This window comes from Gallus gallus, chromosome 12 (assembly GCF_016699485.2).
Source record: "Gallus gallus isolate bGalGal1 chromosome 12, bGalGal1.mat.broiler.GRCg7b, whole genome shotgun sequence".
NCBI lineage: Eukaryota > Metazoa > Chordata > Aves > Galliformes > Phasianidae > Gallus > Gallus gallus.
In genome coordinates this window covers 15491831-15516520 of record NC_052543.1, presented here as the reverse complement: position 1 = coordinate 15516520, position 24690 = coordinate 15491831, and the positions used below count along the sequence as shown (strand labels likewise).

The following is a 24690-nucleotide window of genomic DNA, read 5'->3' as shown; positions in this document are numbered from 1 at the left end:
AGGCAGAAATCCCTCCCAGGTAATTAGAAGATATGTAAAATCGCAGTTAAGCAGAGTTATATAAGAGACTGAAACAACATGAACAAATGCTTCTATATTGCACTTCTGCAGAGAGGCTTTTGCAAGGATGCAAAAGCGAGGCTGCACCATTCCTGCAGCTCACAAGCAGCTCTCTCGTGCCTCAGCAGCATGAATAGAGACAGCAATCCAAACCAGAATTCATCACAAGCACTGTCTCATGGCATGAGTGGAAGGGTGACCACAGCTCTCCCACCACCACCCCACTGAGGTCACCAGCTGTGAAGACACCCACAGGCTGAGGTTAGAGTCACGTTTCCCAGCCTGAAAGAAATACACTCAGTAGTCACCATTAGAGTTTATTTTTCTTCATAACTGTGCAGTTTTTTAAAATTCTACAGTAATGATGAAGCCATAGGCTACTACCTTTAAGTGTGGAAACAGTTTTCAAAAACAAAGACCATGCGCTACAAGTGAGGAGCAGGCCATTGACTTTCCAGCTGGAATTATTGTCAATAAATACTGATCACTTTAACACTTAAATGGAATGACGTGTTCAGATTTCTACACAGCTCACTATGAAAACAGCATGGTAAGGTACATAAAAGCTGCAACTGTAAGGATGTTTGCTTTATTGTTATATTAATTACTTGGTTAGAAAAAGAGAAATGCAAGAATATTTGAAATGGAGTGTCACCTGGACAACGTTTTTTTCCCATTATATTTTGAGAGCTGCTATTAGCAATTCAATTCCATCAGAGCTGGTAATTAGGTTAAAATATATATAAAAGAATCCCACACAACACTGTCAGGAGTTGTTACAGGCAAGTGTCTGTATGAATTTGGAATGGGTATTCAATAACTGTATCTTGACGTTTATTGCTTTTACTCATAAACCTGAAACCCAGTTTGTTCTTTGAAGACTGTCAGTACTACAGTCAGTGAAGTGCGAGCTTTACTTCTCTTTGCATTCTGCTGAAGAAAAAAAACCAAACAAACCACACATGAAAACACACATACACCTTCATCTACAAAACAGCCGATACAGAATAAAGCAGAACAAGGTAAGTCCTAGAGTAGCAGTGTTTAAAAACATCAATAGGGTAGAAACCTAACTCATCTAGCTTATCCAAAACCTTTTTTTCCTCCCATGCTTGGTTTTAGTTACATAAGGAAGTTCTGCCTCTCTTGCAGAGAAGAGCAGCTTCTAGAGATCAACAGAATGAAGATTTCAGGGAACACAAAGGTATGTTTAATTGGATCTGAGAGGCACGGTGCCATATATACTCTTCATGCTTAGATCTACTGTTTCCCAGCTACCAAAGGAGGAATGTGAGGTGAGGACAGAACCCATATTGGTTATGAGTATCGCACAGTTTTACCACTTGCCAGTTAAGCTAGCAACGTGGTCTTAATACAAGACCACTGGAGTTAGGGGTTTAGAGGATGCAAGAGATACATACTTCCGATACATTCCAGCTCACCTTGAACACTGCCAGCATGAGGGTGCTACACAGCATAACAAACTGGCTAAACTGCCATCTTGGAGAACTGAGACGAAAGGAGTGTTACTAACAGACAAATCTGCTGCAAGACATTTTAAGAGACTGCATTCCATAGGTTTTCACCTCTTCTCCCTTTATCCCCCCAAGAATAAGAGACAAGCAAATATGTTTAAGTTGGTATTTTTGTAAACACCAGAACATTTAATTATACAACAAAAAAAGTTACTCTTTTAATATTCTTAGAGGAACCCTGAATTCCTTGGAATACTGTATCCTGCAATTATTAATCTGTACGACATGTGCATTTCTTTTGTACACAAACTGAAAGCAAGCTTGAACAATAGTAAATAGCAATTACACTCTTGCAACAGGCAAAAACACCACATTGCAGTTGCTTACTCCTTTACTTTAGGTATGTAGCTAGCCAGTTTGTTGATATTATCTTCCTGCTGTTCTAGAGCATCCAGTATGATACCCATTGGGGTCTTCTTCAAACCTATTTCTTCCTTTTTGTTCTCCAGCTTGTTCTTTATGTTCCGGAGCCTCAGAGAAGCATGGATAAACATCACTGCATAACAAAAACACGTTTATTAATCAGTAACACCCAATGAATGCATCGGCTGGAAGAAGATCTCTGAATGACTGCTTCAGTAACTGCAAGTATCTATTTCATAATAATAACGCTCAAGATGACTTGTGCTGTTTTACATGCCCCCCTCCCCCAGTCTTGATTTTGCTTTGAGACAACTTAAATAGAGTACAGCCATTAGCCAACTTAGTCTCTCAAGACTTGTTGGAGAAAGCTCAGTTCAGCCCTCAGAGAATAGCAAAAATACTTACAGAGGAGAGGAAGAGTGATCCCAAACATGAACACCATGACATCTCCCAAGTAGGAGATCAAGAAGTAGCTAGACAGCATGATGACTATCACAAACGTGGTTGGATACTGCTTCTTCATCCTGCGGAGTATATCCTTGTTGTGTGATACCCACACAAACCCAAGGAACACCAGGATCACCACGGTACCACCAATGAGCATATTCAGGGGACTCAGAAATCTGGAGAAAAGAGGTGAGAGAAAAGGAAAAAAAAACAGAGAAGAGGAAGTTTGTTTCAGAGCTTTTTTGAATTGTGTCCATGCAGCAAACATTCAGCTTGCTGGTATCTTTTCCGCTAGGTAGGTAGATAGCCAGCTAAGTCATTAAGAAGTCAGTTGCTGTTGCAAAAGTCATTATTGACTTCTGATTTTTTACCCCAAAGTAGCTGAACAAGCAACCTGTAGCCATGAACTAGCATATTTTAGATAATCTTTGTCTTTATTGTCTTTATTTTCTTCTTGAACACAGCTGAGGATAATGAGAATTTCTGCATCGTATTTTTAACAGACACACTTAGCACCAGACTGCCTCCCACCCAGGCTATTCAATGGTTTGGCTTGATATCACAGTCCAAGTCAGCAAATCCTAACAGCTTCCTCTGCACGTTACCAAAACCAGGCTCAGCCTAGATGTTCAGATCAACTAGCTTTTGTCATCTTGTCTAGATTTACAAAGGGCAAAACGCATGGGAAATGTTGAGTATAGAAAGTTACTTTATTGTTGTTTATGCCTTTGATACTTACCAAATTTGACATATGGTGTTTATGTCAAAACAAGCACGTGGAAGCAACTTACTGGCAATTTTCTTCGGTAAGAAGGCAATGTTCATTATGCCCAGCTACCTAAATTGCCTATAGTTATAGAAAAACCATAGCAGATCTTAGAAAATAGTGTAATGCTGATACAGACTGTTACACTAATTCCCTTGCCAAACAAACATGAGATTCAGAGGTAACTTTAACTTAAACTGAAGATACATTGTGTGGGTAGGTGACAGGAAAGGAAGGTTTTCCCCAGCAGGCATTACTCCCGAGAGTACAGAATTGAAACAACTGTTAGAGCCTAGACTTTCACCCCATGATTTCTTCTTTTAAATTTATTTATGCTTTACTGTTCTGTGTAGTCTTTTATCTCTGAATTATCCCTCTTAACAGTTTATACCCGACTAAGGTAATTTTATGAACCTGCAGCAGCTTACCACCATCAGCATGACACACAGAAGCCCAGTCCCAAGCAAATGTGTCTGAGAGTCAGATGGAACTGGACACGTGGGGTAAAGGTCTTGCAGGAAGAAGAGCCAGGCCTGGCAAAGGGGCGACTGCTGAGGTTTGTGTTCTATTATTGTTATTGGAGTTACCAAGCAAACCAAGCCACTGAGTGGATCAGCTCTGGACTATAAACAGCAAGTCCCTTTTTGGGACCAGGAGGAGAACATCACCTGCTCCCAAGTATTTAAGAGGTTGCTTTGTCCTCACTTTTCACTGATGACTCTGCTTAGCTTGTTTCCGTACTTGTACAAAGCCAGGCTCAACTATATTTCACTTCTGTTGAAATAAGCTGTGTGATATCCTGTGCATTCTGATTTACTTGCTTGTATTTGCACAGCCCTAATTACACAGCAGCTGAGTGACAGCAGCATAACACTATTCCTGTAAAGCAGTAAAGATTTTCTGCCTTAGACCTTGCAGTCAGACTTACTGTTCTAAAGTCATGGGCACAATGACTCACCACTCTAGCCCAGTGCTGAGGAGGATGCTATGGTTTGTGGTCTGTGCTTCATATCCGGCACAAGCTGAAGAAATCTCTTTCTGGACGGGCATGTCAACACTGTACCTGCAGTGCCAGAGGGCATTTCCCTAGAGAACAAAGAACCCCCAGAATGATTTCAGAGCCTGGCTCTAGACCCTGTAAGTCAGTTGTGCCAACAGGAGACAGGACAACTGGATAGAAGGAGATTAGAATCCGAACTAGCTCCCCACCTGCTTCTGCTACTCATGCTGAAGAGCCAGCATGGCTATTTGGAAATGGCGATAGGGCAGACTCGCTTGTTGCATCTGAGTCACTCCCTGCAGCCAGCCAGATTATATTTAGCTCTGAATTGTCAATCCTAAGTTTCCAGGCTGGAAAAAGTGAACAGTACTGCTCTGGAAAGAAATCAGCTTCATCTGTGTTCCTCTGTAGCCAAAGGAAGGTGACTCGTGACTGCACCACACTAGTGTCCTGTGTATATACACATAACTGGACATATGAGATTCTTAAAGTAGAAGTCATCTCGGCATCACTGTTTGTTTGGAGTAGAAATGGCCAAACTTACTTGGATGGCTCACAGCAACCCTTAGTTTTGTTCCCAAAAAGTTACTGAAAAAAATAATCCTGGAAGGAACAATGGGCCAGCCTGAGCTCCATGCTACATTTTCCAGGTGTCAGATAAATACTTGCAAGGCTTTATCTTCCCTGTCCTTCCTCTCATTCTCGTTACAGCTTCAGAAACTGCTGGTGAAAAGCAATCCCCCTGTGTTTGTAAGGGAAAGAGCAAAGGCTCTTCTGCTTTATGCTTTTCCTGGTGTTACGTGGGCTCTGTGTTACTGACTTGCTGTCAGGGATGTGAAGGAAAAAAAATACATTCAAAAGGTCCCATTTTCTTGGGGTGAGTTAATTGAAATACATGTTTTCTCAAGTGGGCTGCATTCCAATGCTTACAAGGAAACAGTGAACATAAGTATCAAATGAAGTCATTCAGAGCCATATGAAAACAGATGGGGGATAGCAGTTGCCACTAAAAACTGGTATTCAAATTATCAGCCATGTATCCACAGGCTTCAGCATTGTTGGTTACAGTACCGGATAGGGTGTCACATGCCAAGCTCCCCTCCACTGTTTGAATAACCAAAAGAGCAAAATTCACAATGCTGCCTAAAATTCTCCTAGACATTCATATATAGATCTCTCTTCTCCAGCAAGGACATTTTTTTTTCAGGAGGACAGATCTCCATTATGCAGTTTAATTCAGATCTGCTGGCACACTTCTCTCACGAGCACAATAGCTAAAGACTAAAAAGGAAAAAAAAAACAGGTACATTTTTATAGAACACATATCCGGGGGAAAATGAGAACCCTAGAAGTCCTCTTACAGTTGAACCATCAGCACTGCTATTGGCCACATTTATATACAGATCAGAACACAATATAATGAATTCATGGTCAGGCAGATAGGCTGGGATTCTTGCAAAGCTGCTGAGACAAGGTAAGTGGCCAGCCATGTTATGAGATACTTTCTAAAAATAATTCTCTCAAGGAGGGATTTGTGAGACCTCTCAAATACTTAAAAATGTAATGCATGGAACTATTAGCATGGCAGTGTTGTGGTAACTTGATTTTGGGCTGCTCAGATATCTTAAGGGAAGAAATACTCTTTGGGGGCTGAGGAAGAAAACTGCACTCTCACTACATTGAAAGGAATCAGTACGGCAGGACTGAGCAACATTTGGTGTGCAAACAACCTCGAGCTCAGAGCCGCCTAATGGGATGCTCTACTTTATTGCTCCCTCTGGCAGACAAGATGCAGCCGTGGTAGGATGCTGCAGCCTCCAACACAGCAGGGACAAACTGGCAAGGAAAACTGTCACCTGGATTTAGTGCCACTGGTGTCTCAGGGCAACAGTAAGCACCTGCAGTTACTTGTCTGCTACTGTAATTGCTTTGATACAGAGTAAAAAGAGGTGTGAAAAAATGAATAAATAGAAGAAACATTCTTTCTGTCCGCAGGATCCAGGGACACAAGCGCTGCACTGTGTCAACCAGGGCCTTGTATCAGTTGGACACTGTATCAGTTGGAAGCTGTAGCAGAAGATAGCAGAGGGGCTACTTGCTGGGGTTGCAATGGTGTGGGAGTTTTGGTAACTGTGTAGCTACCTCTGACAGCAAAAGCAGACTAAAATAAAACACTATTTTTCTTTTTTTTCCCTGGATTCAGCCTTCTAGCAGGAGAGGTAACCACTAACTTGGAGAATTCACTGCTACAGCATAGGGAAAAAGAGCTAGGTAAGACTCATCTTTTGCTCAAGGCAGAAAACCTCCAGCAGCATGAGCCCAGAAGTCAACGCACATTGGAAGCGGTAGACAGGAGAGCAGTTACCTGCTTCCTTCCTCCTCTGTTTTAACTGAAACATTACAGTGGAGACCAAGTTCTGCTTCTTCACTCCCCATACTTCTGGTTTCAATGAGGTTATACAGCAAATCTGAAGGCAGCATGTAAACCTATGAACGGTATGTTGTCCTCTGGTTTGTCACTAACAAATCTGGGCACAGCCAGCCGACAGACCACAGCAGCCACAGATTTAGCAAGGCTCCTTTAGATACTGTTTCTCACTTAGGCTGCTTTCAGAACAGGGGTTGGAGTTCTTTCTGCAGAATTACCGGACCTTTAGGAAGGTTTTTGTATGTTTGTTTTTAAAAAGAAGCTTTTATCCACTTTCTGAAGTTACATAGCGTTACGTTGCAGCAGTGAGTTTTGGAGCAGTGTGTTGCACACTTCTGAATATTTCATCAGGCATTACACAAACTACAAATGAGCATTTTGCTGCTCTGCAATCCTTGTTCTCTTAAGGGAATTAACTACAAGCAAGTCAGCTAATACAGTGGTCTGGGGAGGAAAGAAAGTAATTAATTAAAAGAAAAACAAAAGAAAAAGACACCCACACACTCGTTCATTGCAGGGATGGTCAGTAGATGTTTAAATGAGAAGAGTACAAAAGGAAAGCAACATTGAACTTCAGGCTGCAGAGAAGACACTGTGCCAAAGCATGCAGCACTCTGAAACACATTACACTTTTTTAATACTATCACTTCTACACATATTTTTTTTTAGCAAATATGAAGCAACATAAGCCTAAAAGAAACATCAGTTTAAGTAGTTTGAACTGCAAGACAGAGAAGCCTTATCAGTCTAGGAGAAAGTACAGACAAATGCTGCTTATGAGGCAGACTGATTGGTTGGGAAACATTTGCAGGCTGCTGGGAGTGCTGTGAAGATATTTCTTAAACTTGGTGCCTCCCACAGTGACAAAGCCCTAGCTCAGAGTAAGAATGCTGCACTCCCAGTAAGGTATTCCATACCATACAGAGATGCGGAGATGGTGATATGTTGAAGAGGTCAATTCTGATGTCTGGGAGGCAGTAAATTATGCCATGGCAATAAGCACCACTGCCCAGAGATTTCTTGATACCGCAAGTACAATTTCCATCTCAGCCCAGAATTACCACAGCTACCATGCTATTACAGTAGCCAAAATACCATCTCCGCATTGAATGCCTGTCTGCATAACTAAGATGGCTTAAGAACAGGTAGAGTTGGTCACGGGCAAAGTTTAGTTTTGATCACATAGGCCACTGCGTTAACGGTTTCAATTATCCTGCCTGTAGGCCTACATGCAGTCCTGGAGTTCCTAAAAAGCCATGATTCATCACTTATCACCCAAGGATTCCTGCCCACTAGAGGGTGAAGTGCAAGACTGCATCTTAGTCATCAATGTAAATTTAATTGGGACACCTTTCTTGGCCTTTCTCCCAAAGCTACAGTCCGGCCAACAGAAAAATCTTTTATTAAAAAGAAATGGATAGCTTTTCTTTATTGAAGTGCTATCCTGTTTCCTTTAGAGTTCTTCTCCCATTCTTCTACTTCAGTGCTGGAAGAAGCAGGTCTGCCACATATCAAAGGCTTTAAGATATGCAATAAAACAAATTCACTCCAGGTTCTTCTTGTCTGTAAATTTTCAATGTAGCAGGTTACTGTTTAATGTAAAGATATTAGAATTACAATTCTGGTATTAATCTCTGCCTTGTGTGGCTCTCCTCCCTACCGCCACCTCAGCAAAATGGTGGGAAATAAATGGAAATGTATCACCATCCTTGATCTGATGTGAGATCAGAGAATAAAAGGGGAAGGAATTTAGGAGTGAAAGCTGACATTCCAGTTTTCCAATTGAGGATAACAAAATTGTTCCCTTTTTTTCTCCCCAGCTTTTTGAGGGCAGATGAGTTGTTCTCCTGCCTTCCAGGGTTGCTTTCATTTACCTGCTTATTTAGAACTGGCTACGGTATTGCACTGCTAAATAAAGGTAGATAAAGAGAGAAGATTAGACTCTCTCTAAAGTGAGTAAGAATCTGGAAGTCCCTTTTTACTAGTCTAATGATCTGCTACTGAGTTGAATACAGTGTATGGATCTCTACCAAAATTAAGGAGAAAATCTCCCATGCCAGACCCTCAGCTGATACACAGCAATAGTAGGGAAAAGCCGAGTTCTCAACTTCTCCTTTCACAAAGCACAGGACACAACTCCCCGAGCCCAGAGATCCTCCACTGACTCAGATGCTGGGTCAATAGCATCAGCAGCCCTAGAAAGTTACAGATTGCTTCACCAAAAAGAAATGGATAGGGGGAAAAACGTAAGCCTCTGCAACCTATACGATCAAATATACCTCTGCCAAAACCACTTCGGCCTAGTGGCCAGGCAATCCTCCACTTTAAGCATTTGCACATTGTTTGCTGAGGAGCATGGAAATGTATCTCAGTTTCCATTTTAAAAGCTTAATCATCACAGCCTCTGCTGCAACTCCTGACAAAGAGCTTCTTGATCTTAACGCAGTACTTAAAGAAGAGTCGCCCAGGCTTTAATTCTAGTAATGATTAGGTTATTTCCCAGTTCTCCCTAGGAAAGCTTCAGCTGACATGAGACATGAAGGTCTCAGTCTCGCAAAGATGGATGGGTGCTGTGCTTATTTTACATTAAAAGCTTTTCAATCTGCACTAGGTCAGGAATAAGAAAGGCTTGTTCTGTCCCTTCGGCATAGGCTTAAAGCTGTATCAGGGAGCAGAATCTAGCTCCGTATTTGTTGGAATTCAGAGTGAAGTTTATCTCCGCTTGACAGCCACGCTGGGCAGACTGAGCCAGGAAGCAGAGATCGCCGCAGAGCAGACGGTGACATCCGGCACCCACACCCACCGCTGCTTTCTGCCAGGCACCCCGACAAGAGCCCGGCGCCTTCAGCTCGAGCGGCCCGTGGGAAACAAAAGGCAGCTCCCAGATTTGCCACCCAGCCACGAGAGGAATTAAAAAACACGTAAACACTACACAACGCTCCTAAGCAAGGCAGCCCCCACCCCAGAGCGAGGGCGGCTCTGCGTTTGGGAATATCGCTACCGACGGGGGCCGTGGCGCCCCTCATCCCGCAGCCCCACCGCCGCTCCCCCCCACCCCCTCCCCGCGCACTGACCCCACGATGGCGACGACGGCGGCGGCCACCATCAGGTAGTTGGTCTGGTAGTAGAGCAGGTTGTTGACCACCCGGTTGTTCCATTTCGAGATGTCCTTGAAGTCGGGCCGGCCGAAGCGATCGGAGCCGGGGAAGAAGTCCTCCCAGGAGCGCAACGGAGCCACCTGCACCTCCATGGCTGCTGCCCCCGCCCCTCCGCCGCGCAGGCCTCGGGCTTCGTGGTACCGCCCCGGGGCGGCTCCGGGCCGCGGGGAAACGGGAAAGGGGAGCCGCCACGCAGCTCTACGCGCAGCCGGCAAGGCGTAGCGCTGCCGCGGCGCTTTCGTCACTGGCGTTGTGTTGTACGTTCTGTTTGCTTGTTGTGCCCAAACGGCGCGCGTTTGGTGCGTGCGAATCCGGATTGATTCCCCTGAAAGCGGGGCGGCACTGAGGCTGGTGGGGCTCCTGCGGCCCGGGATCGCGCTGAGGGCCGGCAGTGAGGTGGCCGTGCCCTGAATCCTCCACCCGGAGCTGTCGTGGGCAGCCAGCAGCTGTGATGATTCTAACTGCTCACGTTAGAACGTTTTCAGTGCCTTCACGCTTCGTTTCGCACGGCTTGAACACACACGCCTGGCTCAGGTGTGTCCCGGCAAGCCGGGTGTGGCCGTCATGCCTGGGGTTTGTGGCAGCTTCTCAATCTACAAAGCATTTGCATTCCTCAAGGTGCATTCAGGAGCCTGGGGCCATAATCACAATCTTTGTGAGCGCTGCACGTCTGCTTCCCACCTCCCAGCTCCAGCAGCGCTCCGCTGGACAAACATAAACAGATCCCTATGGGTCCGTGTCCGCTGCCAGGGACAGCTGGGAAGACAACAGAAAATACTTGAGAGCGTAGCTGACGTGATAGAGCTGGCTGATGGAGGCATGTCTGAGGCTAACTCCATCTCTATATTTGCCTTTAGTGCAGGTTGTACACCACACGCAGAGGCCCTCAGGAATCATCGCCTCCCCCCCCGCCCCCCTCAATACTCGGCCGTCGCGGCGCTCAGCGACGCACCGCCCATGATGGCGCCGCGCATGGCGGGAGCCCGGCAGCGCGCGGGGCACTGTGGGAAGCAGAGGGAAAAAATATGGCGGATGGTGAGGAACCGTAAGTGCCCTGTATGTGCGTGCTCGGCCGCCCCTTCCCCCCGCTTCCCGGGGACGGGTGGGCCCTGGGGTCCCCTCTCCCTCCTCCCCGGTCTCTGTAGCGCGATACTGACCCTTCTTTTATTCTCTCTCTTTTAGGGAGAAGAAAAGAAGGAGGCTAGAGGAGCTGCTGGCGGATGGGTTAGTGCGGGGCTGCGGGCGAGCGGGCTGCCGGCCCGGGGCAGGGACAGGGGCAGGAGCAGGAGCAAGATCAGGCAGCGCTTGTCGAGGGGCGGCTGGCAGTGAGGGGAGCCGCAGCCCCGCAGAGAGGTTGGGCCAGCGGGCGGCTCTGCTGTGAGGGCCGCAGAGAGGGGCTCTGGGAGCAGGAAGATTGAGGGGGTGAGAGAGAGCAAGGGGAAGGCGAAAGGGCGCTTGAGCAGCAAGGACTGGGGAAGAGGAATCTCCTGGGGAGAGGACCGAGGGGCTCACCCGCAGCGGGGGGCGGGTTGCGGGCTTGAAGCTTGGCATGATGGAGGCTGGTGTGCTGAGAGCTTTGTGGCAGGAGTGGGAGAGCTGCTGCTGCTGGCCGGAACCTGACAGGGCCGCTAGGCTAGGAGCAGGGGACTCAAAACTAGCCAAAAGTGAATATTTCAGTCTCCAGAGCAGCTGCTTCTGCTTCTTAAAGCTCTAAATTCTGCACAGCCTTGAAAACTAACATGCAGAAACCTCTGACCTCATCTGCTTCCATCCCTTGACTGTTCCCCTCCATCTCCTCGTGGCCCTCTTCCCAAAGCTCCCAGAGCCGTGTTGGGGTGAGGGTCACAGCAACCCCGAGGCATGCGGGCTGTGGGGTGCATGCCACGTCCTGCACAAGCATGGAGCGTTGGGTGTGCGAAGGTGGTAGGGAAAAGTGTGGGCCTAAAAGGACTGTGGTGCTCTGATGTTTTGAACCAAATCTAAAATCCACTGAAACGCATACAAGTTTTGCTAGAGTCTAATAACGCGAATGCTTGGTTGTGCTGTAACAACACAAGAATAAACCTGTCTCCGAAGCTAAATGTAATGCCTCATGTTGAGTCGCTGGTGTTTTTCAGATCTCCACAGTGTCCAACTCTGTAAAAAACAAGCTAATATATTTGCAGAAGTGAGACTAGGTCTTGCCATCTTATCACTAAAAGGAAAAAATCGCATCTAAACAGAGAATAAGTACAGCTGCTCAGTGGCTGTTTATATGGCCTGTAAAGAAGGATTAAGGAATCCTTTGTAATGCCACCAGGCTTAACTTCTGTACTTGTTTCCAGAACAAGATAAAATCCATAAAAGCAATTATTGTGGTCTATATTCTCCCATGTTATGTTTGTTTCATATACATCCTGAAAACTGGTTTAAAACAGCTGAGGCCAGAATTCAGTGGAGGAAGAGTTTTATGTCTTCCTGCCTTCCTAAAATCTTAATTTGATGCAAAGTGGGAAATGCAGGTCAGAGGTCAAAAGATCCTCTGTGAACTTAAACTCTTTTTAAAGAATTTATTTAACTGCTAGGTTAACATACCTAAAGTCAACAGTTGACCAAGAAGGAGTTCAGTCAGCAATCAAAATACAGGCAGAATCCGATATGTTTACTGTTGCTTTTCAGTTAAGTTTTTCTCCCATTACTGGAAACCTTTTGCAAAACTATGACCTGGAAGTTAAAGCCATCACAGACATACTGTTTTGTCCATCTTGTGTGAGGATCAAGAGATTCAATGTCCAGATGTGACCCAAGGAAGTAGTAAATTCTAAACATTGATCAACAGTTATTGATATAACGTTCTTCATAGGAGGAAGCAAATGATGCTTCTTATAGATGATGATCCAACCTTTCAAAGCTCATTTGTAACCAGCTTAGTTTTGTATTAACATAGAGCAAACAACCCTTTGTATTCATGTGTGGAGCTCCTACTTAAAAAGGGAGGTGTGCTGTGTTAAGGAAAGGCTTATTCCTTGTATGTGATCTTATATTAGGAAATTATTTAAGTGAGCTGATTTTGAGCTATTCCAGGAAGTCTAACAGTTGAATTTTATAGTTGTGTACTACTAAAAGTGACCTGCAAGAGGGGAGAAAGGGTAGTGGGAGTGCTTCATGTAAAATTCTGTCTCTGTAATTTAGAAGAGAACTGCATGTTTATTTTTCAAGTCAGATAGTAACTTCTAACAGGCTCAGGAGACAGCTGGAAAATGAGGGTGTCATGAATACCATGGTATTCATGGCAGGTAAAGATCGTTCAAAATTCATACCTTTTCATAGTTGTTTAAACTACTTTAGAGATTCAGATGTGATAATGTTGGGGCACATTATTGTTGCTCTTTCAGTGCCTCACAATTGCAGTTACACAGTGATAATTCTAAGTATGTTTTGTGAACTTTCTTGAAAAGTCTGTAAAAAATGAACTTAATGCTCAACTTTGTTGAGGAAACAGCACCCTCAAAATCCAAAGGGCAGCCTCTTTTTTACGCATTCTCTTAAAATGTGGGGGAAATAAAAGCAAAGAGAGTAGGCCTCTTTTTTTTTTTTTCCTCTTCAGGTCAACTTTTACTAGTAACAGCAAAATCAGTGGGATTTATTGAAATGCCAGTTTTTGTCTTCTGCATGTTTGTATTACTGCTTACTGGGCCCACCGATGAAGCCCACTCCTGCAAATGTTCATGCACATAACTTACACGTGTGTATGATCAACATAAATACGTGGATACATTTGCATGGCTGATCAGTAATTTACTTTTAACCTATACAAGAAAAAAAAACACCTTTTAGAAGTGTGGCTATTTCTCTATGGTTTTGCAGCTGAATTTACTGTGTTCTGTGCAGAATGGCTGTTGATGGTGGGTATGGGGACTCTGGAGACTGGGAAGGTCGCTGGAACCATGTAAAGAAGTTCCTCGAGCGATCTGGACCGTTCACACATCCTGATTTCGAGCCAGGCACTCAAGTGAGAAACACTTACTTTAAGTAAAACAAAACCTGTAGTGTGTGTTGGAAACTAATGTAAATGGTTTCATTAATTGACCACCAGCAGTATATGAATAGTAAACCTGCATGAAGACCATGTATTTCAGTTGGTGAACGTTATTATTTTAGAAGAATGTGCTGTATTCTTTTTATATGCTTTTATTTCTTAATTGTAAACTGTCAACTACAAGCTTGCTGTCATGTGTAGAAATGTATTTTATGGTACACAATAATAATTATTCTCCATCTTGGAGTTTTACACGAAAAATAGCAGTGTTTGTCTTTTGATTGTTAAATAATTAGGCACAGTAAAGAATTTCTTGTACTTAAAGAAGAAATTAACTTTAATATGAGTACTTACAGAATTGGGAAGGATATTCTGTGGGGAAAAGCAAAATTTAGGCTCTCTTAATTTTCTTCTGCTTTCCTTGCTTTGGTACATTTTGTTTCAAATCTTACAGTTGAATGTGTTTAACCTTTTTAATGTATCATTCCATTATTTGCTACTTTGACTTTAGAGTCTAATAGAATGTTTAACAGCAAAAAAAAAAAAATTATCTGGCCAGCAATGTTTTCTATCTGTTTATGTTTATTTTATATTACATGTAAGCAAGCTTCTTGGAGGAAAAACAGTAAACTGAAACATGTCCTTAAACTGAGTAATAATAAAATGGAGCTTTTTTTTTTTTAAACAGACAAATGCATACAAAGAGAATACTGATACCAAAGTCTTGCTTCCCTTTAAGTAGAGATATAAGAATTACATGAACTCAACAACTGATTAAAGTCCAAGTATAATTACTCCCACAAGCTTAAACTGTTTTATTGATCTCACTTGTTTTATATGAAGCTTATTGGACACTGAAAAATTATGATGACACAATTATAAGGTGTATGAAACAAAGGACAAAATGTATCTTTTCCTATATGGTGTATTAATTTTTTGTTTGTTTTATATTTTCCACAGGCTCTTGACTTTCTGTTAAGCACATGTAAAGTACTGGTTATTGGAGCAGGAGGATTAGGATGCGAACTCCTGAAAAACCTGGTAATTACTCAGTTTTCATCTTTTCTTATAATCTTAGTTATTCCTTGAAATGAGCTTGAAGGATGGTAGTGTAAGGTGTATTTACTTTTAGTTCTCTCAAAGTTTGTCCTAAGGAGCAACATGCTGCTGCTTATGAAGCGTAGGAAAATGATCATTTACAGCCTTAGGTAGGGCCTAATGTTGGGAATTTTCCCCAGCTATGAGATTCTGCGAAATGAACTGTACTAAGAATAGGTAATGGAGAGTTTATTATTAACAGCCAAAGCTGAACTTAATTTTTTATGCATTTAGATTAATGCAAAGAGAGGCTGGAAAAGCTGGACTTATGTTCTTTAAAAGTGAAAGTAGAGCCAGTCTTACTGTGCCTGTGGCGACCTCCTCCTCATTGCTGGAATCCGTTTGCCTCTCCTGAGTAGTGGCTCTCAGTAGACATGAGCTTATCTCCAGAGACTCAACACTCTTTCAGGACTGCCTCTGTATTGCTGAATCCAGTCTGTAAAATGCTTCTTTATTCCATCAGACCAACATGCACTATCCTGTATAGAAGTGGCTAAGGAGGAATAGGGGTAAGACCAAAGAAAATACACTACAGAGTTACTGTAGTTTTCTTGACAGCAGCACTAGCTTGTAATGGATTCTCTATGTGCTCTGAGAAGCAATTTTTAAGTGTTTAAAATGCAGCCATGGGATAGGGTGCTATCTGACATGTACCTAATATACATTGTATGAGTTTAATTTTTCTATTACTCTATTCTTCTTTGTCACAGCCTTTCTTATTTGTCATAATGCATCACTTACCATCACTTAGTTTGGACTAACACTGCAGTAGTTACTGTAGTTTACATGCTTCCTTCAACAGTAGAAACTTCTGCCCTTACAGTTTACATGGAAAATGTGTGGTTTGTAATATTGTTATCGTAAATTGTTACGAAATACAGTTTCTATATCAGCACTTATGTGTTGATTCATCTTAGTGTAGTTTTTATTTACTGTTATTTCACTATGCTACAGATTACCTCTAAGCTTGAGGTGCTTGATAAATCATTCACCTCATGTGAAGTCAGGTATTCCAGATCAGTTAGCTTAGGGTTTTGAGTTCCAGCACTTGTGAGTAATATTGTTCTGGGACTGCTTTGTTACTGTTCTACTTAAGCAGGATTTTCCTTGAAGAGACTGAAAACTTCACAGCAGTTTTCTTTCTTCAAAAATGTAGTGCTGATGAATTTAACTTCTGACTAGAGCTGCTGCATTGTGGGCTCATTGGGGCATAACAAATTCACTCTGTTGCTAACTTATTTTGAGGAAGGACTTGTGTTAAGGGTTTTCATAAATCTGCCATGTGTGCTCAGTCCCCATCTTTCAAAGAGCTTTTAAGTTATCATGATTTATTTCTATAATTTTCAGAAAGAAATGCTCATAAGTAAATCTAGATGATGTTCACGTGTATTTGGTGTCTTTGACACACCAGTAAAAATATCTTAAGGGCTCCAACATGTATGTTCCTCATGTCTCAGGCCCACTCTTCTCTTTATTAGGCTCTTCTGATCTGCTTTGATAATACTGGGCAAAAGCTGAACTTTGATCTGTGAAACAATATGAGTGTTCAGCACTTAAGGTACCCAATATGACATACAGAAATTCTTACTGCTTTTCTTCCAGAGGTTAACTTCTGTTCTGAAAATCTTTAGTCCACTTGTTCGTTTGTTTAATCAGTTTCACAGTGCAGCATTTAATGCAGTTATTACACATGGGATGTAGAAAAAGCATAAAATAAGAAGTTTGAAGTTTTTTATGTGTGACAAGATTGAGTCTTCATGGAAAGAAAAAAAAAAGTAGAGCATGGGACTCCATTTTTTGTGTCACTTCAGAACACCACAAAGCATTTTCCTTCTCTAAAGCCAGTGCTTTGACAACTGAAATGTTGCTAATTCCATCTGTCCAAATACCAGCATTAGCAACCCAGCATTTTAACAAAGAGAGCTGACATGCTGATCTGCGCAGGGAACAAAGAACACCTACATTTGTTCCTCCAAAGGTTGCCTTTTTGGCATTCAGGATGAATCTTGCAGCACTGTAAGCTTTTCATTGTCCATTAAGTGAGATTGCCTATCTCTTTTCACAGGCACTGTCCGGTTTTAGGCAGATCCATGTTATTGACATGGATACTATAGATGTGTCTAACCTTAACCGACAGTTTCTGTTTCGGTAAGTGTTATTTTCATGATCCGCTCTTTGAATCTAAACAATACATATGAATACAATCACTATTTTGATGGACAAAATGTCATTAAAGGTTTCTAAACTTCCATATCAAAATAGTAAAATAGTACTTGCAGTTAACTATATGTTAGGCATGATTTTTTCTTTCTTATTTTCTTTCTGAGATTTGTGTTGTTAATGACTGATGAAGATAAGACACCAAAGTGTAATGCATGCAAATAGAGATACCAGTTTTTCTGGTACCTTTTTTTAGTCAGATTTTTTTGTGTATGTGTGGGTGTGCTGATAATAGTTGTTTCAGGGATAGACTTTGATAACTCTGGGGCTCTCACATCTAATGCTTTACAGGAATGTCTTAATATTATCCATATCAGTAAGTTGTCCTGTAGTAATAATTAGTCACTTAACTCAGTATTTGTAAATAAACTCTCAAAAGATTGAATGTTAGAAATTAATCCATTTGCAATTCCTTTTTTTTCCAGACCAAAAGACGTTGGGCGACCGAAAGCAGAAGTTGCAGCAGAATTCCTGAACAGTCGCATCCCCAGCTGTGCTGTTGTAGCGTATCCTTTTAGAGTGAAGTAGCCCCAAAGACTTCAAAAAGCCTAGAAAACTCTGTAGGTGGTAAGAGTATCTAAAATATTTTGCTGCAGTCCTTTTTTTCTATACAATAAAGAACAGATTTATTCAGCTGATGGTTGAGAATTCTTTCCCAGAGAGGTTTTGACATGCAGTAAGTATGCATGGGGAAGCAAGCCTAAGCTTTAAGAAATGGTTTTGCATGTTTCCACTGAGTCTTTTTATTCAAATTAGATATTCTCATTTTCACTGGAATGTTAGAATTACAGGTTTATTCACCAGAAGGTTTTGAGTATGCAGTGGTAAGACTTGTTCATTTATAAACATAGAGCAGCACTGCTGATGTGGGACTTTGTAAGAGCACGTTTTGAGCTTCCTGAATAGTGTTCTCTTCTGAGCTTTTTCCTGTGTGTGAATGTGACATTGTGTACCTTACTTGTTTTACCACTTGCTACAGCATCAGCTGTGGGAACTTTGAATATTCTGATCACTTAGTTTTAAAAGAAAGCCTCATATAAAATTATAGATTATATCATGCTTTGGCTTTAGATTAGCAAATAGAAAACAATAGAATCAACTACATTATAGATATATTCCTTTATTGTGCTTACATTCAGATATTTTAAAAAGATTCAAGACATGGATGAAAGCTTTTATCGACGTAAGTGGCATTTGTTTGCATGCCAAACATCACTGGTGATTCAGGGGAACACTGCAGTTGTTATTTGCTGTTGTCATGCTAGCTAGATTGCTAATTATTTTAGACTTCTACACTGTACTGAGTGTAGACTGACTGTTACAGAGGTAACATAGGTAGAACTTAAATGTATCTATCTTCTTGGTGACCTAGGAAAAATGGTTAAACTACAGCCAGTTTCTCTGGAGAAGATACAGACAGAATACATTGCTTGTCTTAAGAAGTGTGCACTAGTATAGACTTTAAATATCACTTTTTCCCCCCTAGAGTTTCATATTATTGTTTGTGGGCTGGACTCTATAATTGCAAGAAGATGGATAAATGGCATGCTGGTAAAGTATTAAATTTTCTTAAAGCTTGGTTATTGTTTGAGTATATGTAATTAAAACTGATGAGCTTTGCATAGAATATATCATTAAAATGAAGTAAGGGCTGTTGAAACTCACATCTGTGTGTATCTTCTTCTATCTTACTGTTGTTGTGAAAAGGATAAAGTCCATGCTCTCACCTGCCTTTTTCTTGAGGAGTGTTAGTCAACATTTGTGCAGTGCCTTGAAGGGATTGTTTCACAATTAGGGTACCTAACTGGGACACTGTTCAGTTGGCTTTTGAAAATCATAAGTATGGAAGTTCCAGAGCCTCTTTTGGATGCTACCATTGTGACTTTTTGTTTCTTGTTGTCTAAGTACTTGCATTTCTCCAACTTGTAAAAGTTGTCTTTTGTAGCCCCGCTGCTACAACATAGAATGCTGGGCGTTAAACTAAGTAGTTTCATCACTGTAAATCTGTTTGAAAAGGAGTCACTATTTACCAATATTAAACCAAACAAGAATTAAAAAAAAAATCAAATTCTTCAAACCAACCAACCAATTCTTCTGGTGTGCTGTAAGGAAAGAATAGCACTTGCTATGTGTGTGTGGAGGTGGGTTAAGATGGTAGGTAAAAGTCTTGTGCACTAACACGTAAACAGTGTTTTATGGACTTAAAATAGCCCGTATACTAGGTCTTCAGTCTTATTTCATACCATTAACAATAAAATTGTTACTGATTTTTTCCTGCAAGTTGTAAAATCAAACAAACAAAACCACAGCAAAGTCCACTTTTGTTCATTAGATGTCGTTTTTACGTTATGAAGATGGTGTACTGGATCCGAGTTCCATCATACCCTTAATAGATGGAGGGACAGAAGGTTTCAAAGGAAATGCTCGTGTGATTATTCCTGGTATGACAGCATGTGTTGAATGCACACTTGAACTTTATCCACCACAGGTAATTAGCATGGATGTTTCCTTTTTTTATATGTATTCCATTTTCTGGTTTGATTGTTTCTTTTCCAAGTACTACATGTAATAGATTAAATCTTTTTTTTCTGTTTTTCTCCCCACCCCCGACCACTCAGGTCAATTTTCCCATGTGTACTATTGCATCTATGCCCAGACTACCAGAGCATTGTATTGAGTATGTCAGAATATTGCAGTGGCCAAAGGAGCAACCATTCGGAGGTAATTACTATGTTGCACTGACACTAAGGTAAAGTTTCTAGTTTCAACAGTTCTGTTTTGAGTTCAGTGTACACACTTACAATCTGACCTTCTAACCAATGTGATGCACTATACTTTGGAAATTGGACCTTCTCTGAGCTGGTGATAAATCTTTTTCTTCTCAGACTCGCTCTTCAGTCCATTATTTGTTCATAGGTATTAATAGGTGTCTGTTTCTCCTACTGTACAATATCTTTCCTGACACAGAATGTAGCACGTAACCTCTCTATAAACCTGTGAAATTAAGACAGATGGTAGATAAAATGTGTTACAATATAGTATGTTTATAGAAATTATGTTTTGGTTATTTGAAGTGTCAAAGTGTCAAGCTTTGGTATTTAAATGGAATACTATTTTATACACAAATAAAAACAAAGGAAGTTTTTAGGCAAAAAATAATGCTGTATTTCTCAAGAGGTCTTATAACCATAACTTGTCTGTAAATTGCTGCAGAAGGTGTTGCTTTGGATGGAGATGATCCTGAACATATACAGTGGATTTACCAGAAGTCTTTGGAAAGAGCATCACAATTTAATATTAAAGGTGTTACATACAGACTCACCCAAGGTAAGGGTATGACACTTTGCTAATTAATGCAGTTATCCTGGATTGGCATTCTTTGCATTTATTGAAGCTAAGCTGGCAGCTGTGCTGGGAAAGAAATAGTTCTCTTTTCCCCTTAACATCTTAAAACAGAAACAAGCAACTCATCTCCTGTGCCAGCACAAATATTTTATGATGAATCAGACGTTTAGATATTTGTGATGAATCATAGGAACTTAATCTGGGACAAAGCTGAACATTCTTTTTGCCATTTTATTTTTAACCTGGAGCACCTCCACAATTTCCATTACACTTTTACCTCGTTTGCTGGATCAAAAAGTAGGAGTAAAAGAATGTGATTTGGCTCTTTTAGCAAGAGAAGCAGTTTATGCCAGTTTATGCTGCGTAAGACTCTAGCAAGTAGGTTTTTGGCATAGATAAATGTGAACTCCTCGAGGTACAGTTATATATGTGCAAATGGCTGTACAGTTTTGAAGCATTTGAAGATAGCCTCAGTTTCAGGTACACAGCAGAAAGGAGCTGAAGCTTCAAGTTTTGATGGATGTTTTCTTGGGTATGAAGGGAATACAGTAAGTCAATAGCAGCAAGCCAGACTTCTTAGGAATTTGCTGTCTTTTTTGGAAGGCCTGAAAAATGAAAAGGGAACCTCTTTCTTTCTTAGTACAAACCTGTGTATATAGGAAAGCTTGCTTGGTATTGGTCCACGTACTGTGCTGTTTGGATGGACTGGCTAAGAATTGGATGAAAGTATGGATACAGTTTGGCAAGCTTGCTCTTGCACAGGGAATGCCAAATACAAGTTTTTTTCTTCATGCATTTCTCCAGTTAACCAGCAATAGAACTGAGTTTTACATTAATTTCTGGTGCTAAATAAATACAGCATCCTTGTATTTAGAGTTTATTTACTAAAATAAATAATATGCCAAAGTACTTGAGCAGCCTGCCATTATACCTTATTGGTAGAGAAATTCTTGGAAAGTGCTTAAAGTCCCTTTGGGTACACCCTTCTGTAATTATTCTAGCTAAAAATAATGTTTCTGTATAGTTCTGGAAAAAGACAAAGCTATTTGTTTTGTTTTTACAGGAGTTGTAAAACGAATTATTCCGGCAGTAGCTTCTACAAATGCAGTAATTGCAGGTAGGCTGAAAGAACCAGAATGTCATTTCTTACTCATTTCACGTATCCTTTATTTTCTGTGAGGTAGAAGTTTGGAATAGGGAACTTGGGAAGGATAACTATAGTTTTCAAATGGATGCAACTTATACTTACAGTCTTGCTGTTGTTTCCCACTTGGAGTAACTGAATTATTGTGTACGAATTCTAAGCTTATGTATGACAGGGAGTGAGCAAAAGCATTTCAGACTTGAGGGGAAAAAAAAAAAAAGAAAGGAAATACAATATATGAGTTTAACATAATCTCAGATTAGTGCCAATTCTGTGGTGGTAGTGCATGGAACTACCAGCTGCCTTCAGGTGCTTGTTTTTCCCTTTCTGAAGTTTTTTTTGGTCTCTTCTTTGTTACAAGTTTGTGCACTAATGTCTGCATGTTCTAAGATGGATGTAGAAAACAAACAAATTGGTTTTTGTTTCTTTTTCTGATTTCAGCTGTTTGTGCCACTGAAGTTTTTAAAATAGCCACGAGGTATTTCATTTCTTATTAATTACATACATGGCTTCCAATGTAAGGACATGTATTAACATTAAATGTATTTGTCATTACAGTGCATACATTCCTCTCAACAACTACTTGGTGTTCAATGATGTGGATGGATTATACACGTACACATTTGAAGCTGAAAGAAAGGTCAGTACCATTAAAGGCTTACGGGGTTATTTCTTTGGTTTTTACTGAACTTAGTGCAGTTTGTTTGTGTTTGAAACTCACTATTGAACTTCTCTGGCCCTTGGCACTATACCCAAGTATTTATGAAGTTTTAAAAGCAGAAATTATACTGTTATTACTCTAGTTCTTTTATTACATACTGTTTTCAGCATGTAGGATGTAGAATCTTTTATTTTTTTAAAACCTTCTATGCTTTTAGGGTGGTGTTTTGTCCACGTAGCATAGGGAAGTTGGAATGTTAATCTACAGATCAACAGATACCCTGTTTGATGCCCTCGTAACAGAAGATTTTCTTCTACTCATCGATTTACCAAAAACTGTTGCATAGTATATGTAATGACATATTTAATTTTTGCCTGCTTAGCCAAAGTTTCCTAACATTTGGAAAAGTAGTTTCTGGCATAGGGATGTTCTTCAGATAGCTACTCTGTGGTTAGTGCTGGTACTACATTGGTATCTGAAAGGTTTGTGATGTGACCTGTGGAGGAAAATAGTCCTTTACTTCTTTGAAAGTGAATCCTAAAGATTTCACCTGTTAATATGCGAAGTGCAGCTTATGGAATAAAATACATCTTAAGAACACTCAGAAGCAAATCTTCTCACAAAAGGTTATGACAGCAGTTGTTTTGCAAGACACAACCTGAGCTCCCGTGATGCTTTGTTGTAGGAGAACTGTCCAGCTTGCAGCCAACTTCCCCAGAACATTGAGATTTCCCCATCAGCTAAATTGCAGGAGATCTTGGATTACTTGACAAATAATGCTTCATTGTAAGTATGCAACTATTCTGACTTATTTGATAATTTTAAGTAATTTTTACTTATATTTTTACCTGGTTGTCTATATCTGTTGGTTTTTTTAAATGTTTTTTATATAGGCAAATGAAATCTCCTGCAATCACAGCAACCATGTACGGGGGAAATAAAACTCTTTATTTACAGGTAAACCGAACCCGCTTAATTTTGTTACCTAATTTTATTTAAATTTACTTGCCTGAATTTGACAGGAAATGTTTTGACTTTTTTCAGACAGTAGCTTCAATTGAAGAACGAACAAGGCCAAATCTTTCCAAAACACTAAAAGGTAATGTACAGTTGTCACGCGTAGGTTTCCAAGATACACTTGCAAACAGAAAGATAGTCATTTGGTTTCACTCCTCTATATGGCATGCACTGCTTCGTTATCCAGTGCAGCATGCTCTTCTTAGACTGCTCAGGGGTGAACTTTCAATTGCTCCACCAGATGATGCCTGTCAACAGGGATTACAAAAAACTGGACCAAAGCAGGCTGATAACTCATGTAGGTTAAAGGTGCTTCAGTAGTTGTTTGTATAGGTTTTGATAAGTTCTGTTAGTTTCCCAGCTGACTCAGGTGAATATTAGTTTAGTTAGTGAGTAATTTGCAGCTTTATTTCATCACATGTATGGTTTATGTGAAGGACATTCATATATATATATATTTTTTAAACATGGATTTGCTGTATTTAAACTTTTCTTTCTGTTTCAGAGCTGGGACTTGTGGATGGCCAGGAGCTTGCAGTTGCTGACGTTACTACGCCACAGACGATGCTGTTCAAACTTCACTTTACCACTTAATTTATGTATAAGTAAACTGGTTATACAGTGAGGGAAATTACCCACTTCGTAAAACAAACGTACTCTGTGGATCTTAAATTAACCTGAAAAGTTCATGTTAGTACTGGCATTGCTGAAGGTTAGGTAATACAAATGAATCACCATATTTCAGAATTTTAAGTAGAAGCCAATATTTGGTGGATTATATTTGTATAAATACTTATTAATGTACAGAACTCGGATGTATAGGAATACACTTTTTCCCAGTTTTTGTGTCAAAATGTTAATGCTGATATGCTGTCAGACACATGGAAATTGTAGAGTGGCCAAAAGTCTTCTTGTCTTTTTAATTTTTAACACGTATGCATACATGTATATGCAGAGTGAGACCTTTAAGAATGAACCACTGCGCCTGGATTCAAATCACAGCACTCCTGAATGCTTGCTGCCACTGTAAATCCAAGAGAGGGCAGTAGAACTAAAATGATTGGTTTCCTCTTATTTGATACTGAGATTTGCTCAATTGTATGAAATGTGTGAAGTATTGAAGAGATTACTTTGTTTGCAAGTAAACATAGAAGGGTGCAATGAAAACTACGTGAATTTGGGGACATGTCTGTTTGCAGTCACCCATCAGCTGCTGCATGCAGTACTGCAGAATTATGTTCAAGTATCATCAGTGCTGTTAACATATTTATTAATAAAAACCCATAAAGGTACCGTAGTTTGTGGCTTATTTAAGAGTGTGTATAGGCACAGTTGGAAAAACATTGCATCTTTTGGCTGCTTTAGTCGCATCTTTGTTATTTCATAGTTCAGTGTTGAGGAATGTTAAAAGGAGCAGCATAGGCTGTGGG

At 40.7% G+C, this 24690-nt stretch overlaps 2 protein-coding genes across 12 annotated transcripts; one reads left to right on the top strand and one right to left on the bottom strand.

The window, feature by feature from the left end:
• Positions 1-361: 361 nt before the first annotated feature.
• On the bottom strand, positions 362-9873 carry ARL6IP5 (ADP ribosylation factor like GTPase 6 interacting protein 5). The gene is made up of 3 exons (NM_001012605.2): positions 9674-9873; positions 2364-2581; positions 362-2091 (listed from the first exon to the last, which is right to left on the bottom strand). Exons 1-3 carry the CDS (start codon positions 9847-9849, stop codon positions 1919-1921), a joined length of 567 nt encoding a protein of 188 aa, NP_001012623.1. The 5' UTR covers positions 9850-9873; the 3' UTR covers positions 362-1918.
• Positions 9874-10762: 889 nt separating this feature from the next.
• UBA3 (ubiquitin like modifier activating enzyme 3) lies at positions 10763-24552 on the top strand. Of its 11 annotated transcripts, none has more exons than XM_025154757.3 (18): positions 10763-10792; positions 10940-10981; positions 13628-13748; positions 14736-14816; positions 16939-17021; positions 17519-17599; positions 18233-18276; positions 18580-18644; positions 19426-19581; positions 19712-19814; positions 20307-20420; positions 21502-21555; positions 22024-22060; positions 22141-22222; positions 22929-23029; positions 23137-23200; positions 23288-23342; positions 23766-24552. In XM_025154757.3, the coding sequence occupies exons 3-18, from the start codon at positions 13629-13631 to the stop codon at positions 23852-23854; spliced, it is 1329 nt and encodes a 442-aa protein (XP_025010525.1). In that variant the 5' UTR covers positions 10763-10792; positions 10940-10981; position 13628; the 3' UTR covers positions 23855-24552. The 11 variants fall into 11 exon arrangements, with proteins under 11 accessions (XP_025010525.1, XP_046756187.1, XP_015148736.1 ...); XM_046900231.1 differs by having other exon boundaries at positions 13604-13748; XM_015293250.4 differs by having other exon boundaries at positions 10763-10802.
• Positions 24553-24690: the final 138 nt, after the last annotated feature.

Bases quoted from the DNA above. Each gene is read 5' to 3' on its own strand.
- ARL6IP5 (NM_001012605.2), bottom strand. From the start codon at position 9,849: ATGGAGGTGCAGGTGGCTCCGTTGCGCTCCTGGGAGGACTTCTTCCCC. The intron at 2,582-9,673 runs GTCAGTGCGCGG...TCTTTTCTCCAG, and splicing joins GCCGTCGTCGCCATCGTGGG to ATTTCTGAGTCCCCTGAATA. The intron at 2,092-2,363 runs GTAAGTATTTTT...TTTGTTATGCAG, and splicing joins GATCACTCTTCCTCTCCTCT to TGATGTTTATCCATGCTTCT.
- UBA3 (XM_015293250.4), top strand. From the start codon at position 10,783: ATGGCGGATGGTGAGGAACC. The intron at 14,817-16,938 runs GTAATTACTCAG...CTCTTTTCACAG, and splicing joins GCGAACTCCTGAAAAACCTG to GCACTGTCCGGTTTTAGGCA. The intron at 23,030-23,136 runs GTAAGTATGCAA...TTTTTTATATAG, and splicing joins TTGACAAATAATGCTTCATT to GCAAATGAAATCTCCTGCAA.